This window comes from Benincasa hispida, chromosome 4, assembly GCF_027475165.1.
Source record: "Benincasa hispida cultivar pf3 chromosome 4, pf3_genome.v1.1, whole genome shotgun sequence".
NCBI lineage: Eukaryota > Viridiplantae > Streptophyta > Magnoliopsida > Cucurbitales > Cucurbitaceae > Benincasa > Benincasa hispida.
This window is the reverse complement of record NC_143481.1, coordinates 36,090,104-36,096,245: the sequence shown is the minus strand read 5'-3', so window position 1 is coordinate 36,096,245 and position 6,142 is coordinate 36,090,104. Positions and strand designations below refer to the sequence as shown.

At 30.6% G+C, this 6,142-nt stretch overlaps 1 protein-coding gene across 1 annotated transcript; it reads right to left on the bottom strand.

Moving 5' to 3' along the window:
- Window positions 1-479: 479 nt before the first annotated feature.
- On the bottom strand, window positions 480-5,216 carry WRKY57 (WRKY DNA-binding protein 57). Its single transcript, XM_039028474.2, has 3 exons — window positions 4,585-5,216; window positions 3,268-3,411; window positions 480-1,400 (listed from the first exon to the last, which is right to left on the bottom strand). Exons 1-3 carry the CDS (start codon window positions 4,917-4,919, stop codon window positions 989-991), a joined length of 891 nt encoding a protein of 296 aa, XP_038884402.1. The 5' UTR covers window positions 4,920-5,216; the 3' UTR covers window positions 480-988.
- Window positions 5,217-6,142: the final 926 nt, after the last annotated feature.

Below are 6,142 nucleotides of genomic sequence, written 5' to 3'. Positions count from 1 at the left end.
ATATTCTCTTCTAGTTAACATCATCTTTAATTATTTTGATCCACATATGCTTTCTCTTCTAATTAACCTAATAATAATAATAATAATTCATTTATATAAATTTGTTTTTTAAAAAAACTCACCAGAATCTAAAGTAAAGAACACAACAGAGAACAAAAATTATTAAAGAAGCATTTCACAATTCACATGGGGCTCTTTAATTACCACCACCACAATCATACATCAACTCCTTTACTAAAATTATACAATAGTAAAAGATTCTCTTTTCCAAAGCTAAAAATTTCATATGATTGGTGCAGCATACTAAAATTTTAGTATGCATGATTCGAGGATTCAAACTTCTAACCTTTTATTTAACAATACATGTCAGCTATATTCTGATTTATAGCACCATATTTACACTCTTCTTTAATATCTATTTAGTAACAGACGATTCAAAATCTAAAAACATTGAAAACAAAGATAAAAAACATATCATGTAAATACCAATCCAATTTTTCATCATAAATAATAATGCGCCAATAAAAACACGTTTAATTCAATTACAATCCATCCATACATGGTTAAACACCCCCAATGAGTTAAATCTACAAGTAGTCAAAGAAAATATAGTCAACATAACCAACAACCCTCTCTGATTTGTACAAATTAAAGCATGCATAAAACGACCCTATTTGACGATTGTGAGCCAATTACATTTAAGCATGCATAAAAGACCCATTTTTTACTCTAACGGACGTGAAAATTTATTCAATGTGATGGTCACATTGTGGTTGTTCCTCTACAACCACATTGTACCCGTCTCTTCGAATAACTAGACAACAAAGATACATACAAACTTGGCAAAAAGCACCATATAGTCGACAATTTGAATAAAAAATAAGTTATATCATATTATGTATAGAGAGATGAGGTTAGTGCAGGATTTCATACCACAAAATGAGTGTGTTTCATGGTGGAGCTAGTAATGTGAAGTGAATTCGTCTTATCACGTCGTTCTACGCATCATGGCGGGCGGGACAATAGCGCCGAGCAAGCCTTCATTGGAGGCAACTTGAAGGTGTGAGCTTGTTGGATCTTGTTGCTCTAAGGACAGGGCATTGGAGGATGATGATGGTGCCAAATTGTGTGGTTGGTCATTGGGAGTGGGAGGGTTATTGTTAGTTGTGGGTGGGGGGTGAGTTTGATGATGATCAGGGTAAAAAAACTGTGGGATTTGAGGTGAAAATTGAGACCCAAAAGAAGCTTCATGAGCTATGTTTAATCCACCTCGAGGGAATCCAACGGTGTGATGACAGTGTTGTCCTTCATATGTTGTTATTACAACGCTTGGATCTTCACACGACCGTTCTACCCTTTTCTTCACTGTGCATTTGCTGTTTGTGCACCTGTAGTAACTCCTGCAATCATATTCTAATCTTAACACAACATCTTCGGCTAAGATATGGTTTCAAACATAGAACCAATATTCAACTCAAACGTTTAAACTTATAGATTATGATAAACTTAATTAGGTTAAATTGTTAACTTAGTCTATGAATTTTGAAGTTTGTCTATTAGGTTAAAATCATAAATTTAATCTCTAGATTTTTTAATATATTATTTTCGATAAGTAACAATTTCATAGATAAGCTAAATATTCAAATAAATACAAAAGGGGTTCATTATAGGGAGTACAGAAAGATTTCTCCAATTTGTTAAAAAAGAAAATTTCGTAAAGGGAAATAAATTTCTTTACACCAAAATAGAGCATTGAAAATAGATAACTCAAGAAATTCTTCCCAGCTTGCCCTAAAAAATTCTTGTGTTCCTTACAAACTTACAAATATTTTAAAACAACGAATATATCTACTAGACACAAAATAAACGTTTATAAAGTTTTATTAGACATCAAACTCAAATTTATATCGGATAAATGAATTATTATTTTTTAATTATAAATTTAACAAAGATATATTAAACACATAATTTAAAATTCAAAATTCAAGAATGTAATTTAGTTAGCTATATAGATATAAATCTCCAAAGTTCAGTAATTAAAATTGTAATTTAATAATTTAATTATATCAATACTTCAACATAGTTATAAAAAAAAATATCTCTAATCATGTTTTATTTAAGAGAAGTCATACACAATGTATTACCGAATGTTTCTTTCATAGTTAACGAAAATGGTTATCAATTATTTGTTATATTTAAATGCGACAAAGACAAAACATATGAATCTTTATCTGTCTACCCATTTAGCTTTTATTTTTCTATATATATATATGGATACAACACATAAAATTAAGCTTTTTAATCTTTGTCCCGTATTCTCATTAATTAATGATTATGCGGAGATTATGTACTGTATCAATAAAAATACATTTCACATTCGTTTGATTTTAGGAGCATGCTTAAAGTTTCTTAAAGCATGATTAGAATGCTTGTAAACTAGTTAATATTGTGTTAGGGTTTTATTGTACTAATACATTTAAAGGAAAGGGATGAACACGATAACACAAATATTCATCTCCAATCAATTTAATAAAATACAGAAAGGATAAATTAAAGAATACCAATTATAGATATTGTTGTACTATATATATTTTGTAATATGATGTCAATATAATAGGGTTAAATTAATAAATATGCCAATATAGTTGTAAAAATGGAATCTCAACTTTTCCACCATCATCATTATTATAATTATTATAATAATAATTATTATTATTATTAAATTCTCCGTGGAACAATAATAAATTAGACCGTCAAAATGAATGTAGCTCAATTAACATAAATTTTGTAGATCCTAAAGTCAAAAGTACAATTCTTCCACTCCACGTATTGCCAGAAAAGAAAAGTAAAAAATAGATGTCAATATGAAAATTTAGTCATGGCAATAAATTTGAATCTACGTGTTAATATTTTCACATTTTTAAGAATTCTCGACATAAGATGTATGTCGACATTTCCAATATGTTATTAAAAAAATTTGTGAAACATAAAAAATAAATAATAAAAATTTTACTAATATAAATATAATATAAATAATAAACATTTGAAGTTATTTAAAAGTATAAAATGCTTATCATAAATTCATACTTTCTTGTTTTTATAATTTTTTTTCAGAAATACCATCGACACCAACATATTATTGATATTTCTATCCAGATTTTAGTAAAATTGAGATATTGACATTTTCACCGATATCAACGTAATTTTGATTATAATTAATTAAGCATGAGTTAAACATAATTAAGTAGGATAGTAGATTATGCCAACCTAGGGAATGGACTGTTCTTGACAGCCTTTTGTCCATATTTCCTCCATCGATAGCCATCTTCAAGATGATCAACTTCGCTTTTGGTCATAAATGCAAATCGTGGCTGCCGAATTCGCTTTTGCCCCTTCTTTTTCACCTTCCGCCTACAAAATATTTCACCTACATTTATAAAGTAAAAGCAAAACCTTGAAAATCAAAAGCAATTAATTTTTACTTAAAACACACATTTTATTTTTACCACCTACTATACACTAAATTTCTATTCAAACTATATATATATATATATATTTCATTTGTTGGAATGAAACTAAAATACCCAATGGAATTTATATTCCCACCCAAATAAATCAATTAGGGGATGTCACTCGAAAATGAAATCGAGGCAAATAATAGAGCTAATTAATTGATTAAGGGACCTAAATAAACAATTAGTTATATAATAATAAATAAATAAATTGGAGAAGGGAAAAACAAGGTGCATTGGATTAAGCAGAAAATAAGAGAAGAAAACCATTAATTTCATTGATTATGATGTAATTAGACAAGGGCAAACGATCAATCATTTCATAGAAACAACAAAGAATTAGGTAACGACAGACCCATATGGACCAGAAAGAAAAAAGAAAAATTAAATTTTAAAAATAATAATACAAGATATTTTTTCTCAAGTAATATCACATCATCAATGGTAAGTACATGCAGTAATAAAAATAAATAACTATATATTAATTAGCAATAAAAAAAATAAGTACACCGTTTTAAATAATACGTAACATTCCATTGATAAGCACATCGAACAAGTAACGCCAACCATCCAAATTTTAAGTCATTAATAAATGTAACCAAGAGCATTATTCTTTTCGTTAATTTGATTTACGATGAATAAATAAGAGAAAAACTTTCGTGAATTTTTTTTTTTTCTTTTTTAATCCAATTAGAAAGAAATAATTATTTTAACGAAAGGGAAAATGGCATTCCCGCCGCAATAACGGCGATGTGGGAAGGGACTAGTTTACTAAAAACTGCAAAACAGCCCCTACACTTTAATGCATTCACATTGAATAGCCCCTGCTTTCATCGAATTTACGAAACTACCTCCCCAACTTGCAGAATGGGCGGATTGAAGGCAAGAGTACTTGCACTTTGATCACTCTGATCACTCTGATTTCTCTGTCCCTTAATTTTGAGTTTTCTTTTACCAAAACCGCATGAAATTATTAACTTACAGTTCATTCAATTAAGTTTACACTCAATAATTCAAAGAACCTGTAATTTTAATTTCGAAAAAAGGAAAAAAAAAAAGGACCGGAACTCACGGAATAATCTCAGGCTGTTTCTCCGGCGGCTCTCCGCTGGAGCTGGAAGACAAAGAAGGATTAGAAGCGAGTGGAAGGGGAGCGTCAGGGCTTTGCAATCCAGCGGCGTCGTCGATTACGGGAGTGGAAGTTGGAGGGAAATCGGAGTCGATGGGGTGAGAGTGGAGGAATCGAGAAGGTTGAGGTTGAAGGGAGTGGAAATTCCATCCGAATTCGGTGAGGATGGAGGAATCGGAATCGGGAGGGAAGAAGAAAAGAGCGTCGGAGGAATTGGAGGAGGAATCGACGGTGGAGAAGGGGGGGGGAGGAGGAGGAGGAGGAGGAGAATCGGCCATTAATGAGAAGGGGACTGAGAAAGCAGAGGAAAAATGAAAGGAGGGGAGAGAGAATTAGGGTTTGTGAGAAGAAAGGGGAATGGAGTGTACGTTGAAGAAGAAGAAAGAAATGGAAATAGAAAGGACGCGTAGTTTTTTTTTTTTTTTTTTTTTTTCTTCAAAGAAAAAAATTTGAACTTTTTGAAAGGTTTTGAAAAGAAATGTCCCCTCAATATACAGTTGCAAAATTGAGAGAAACAGAAAGAGAGAGGCGTAAGAAAAAGAAAAACGGAGGGGGGAGGGGGGCGTCAACTTCTTAACTAGTACGGGGGAGGTTGATATTTAAGCATGGAACTATGGGGACATCGAAAGAGCGTGGCCCCACGCGCGCATCTATTGACATTTTAAAATCACTAACAAAATTATTTTTTTTTTAAAAAAAAAAAAATAAATGTATTAGGCTCCCCACCTACGTATTTTTTATCGAATAATATTAGATAAACCCATTTTTTATGCCTCCCTTCCAATCACTCCTATCAAAATAATAATAATATTATTATTTTTTAAAAATTTAATAAGAAAATTTTCTCACAATCACAAATTATGATTTCACGATTTATATGTTGTTGTGGATGCACATAAATATTCTTATTTTTCTTTAAAAATTAGTAACAATTTTGTTTTTGAAATTTATGATTGCTTACGGTTCCGTTTGGTTACCATTTCGTTTTCTGATTTTTAGTCTTTTTTTTAAATCAAGTCTACGATCATTTTTCTAATCTTTAAAATTTAAACAAAATGATTACCAATGGAGGTCCTACTTTTTAATCAATATTATAATGAATTTATACTCCATTGATAGTTTTTAAAATATTTAGAGAAGGCCAAGGATAAAAGTACAATCTTGACAAGAATAAGAGTATTTTTGTAGTAATTAGGCTATGTTTGATATCCTTCCATTTCTCAAGAAACATTTAAATACTTGGTCAAACTTCAAAATAGCACAAACAAAATTTTAAAACTATGACCTCTTTCGTAATCATTTTGTTTTTAGTCATAGTTTGACTATGACTTATTGTTCATTATAGAGATTAATGGTACTTATGGAGTTCGATGTAACTATATGGGCAAAATAGTAATTTTGGCCCACCTGTACTTACGATCAATTTATGAATGGTCATCGCAATGTTGACTGATTATATCTAATGGACACAAAAATATATCTGTAGTGCATGCAAAGGGTG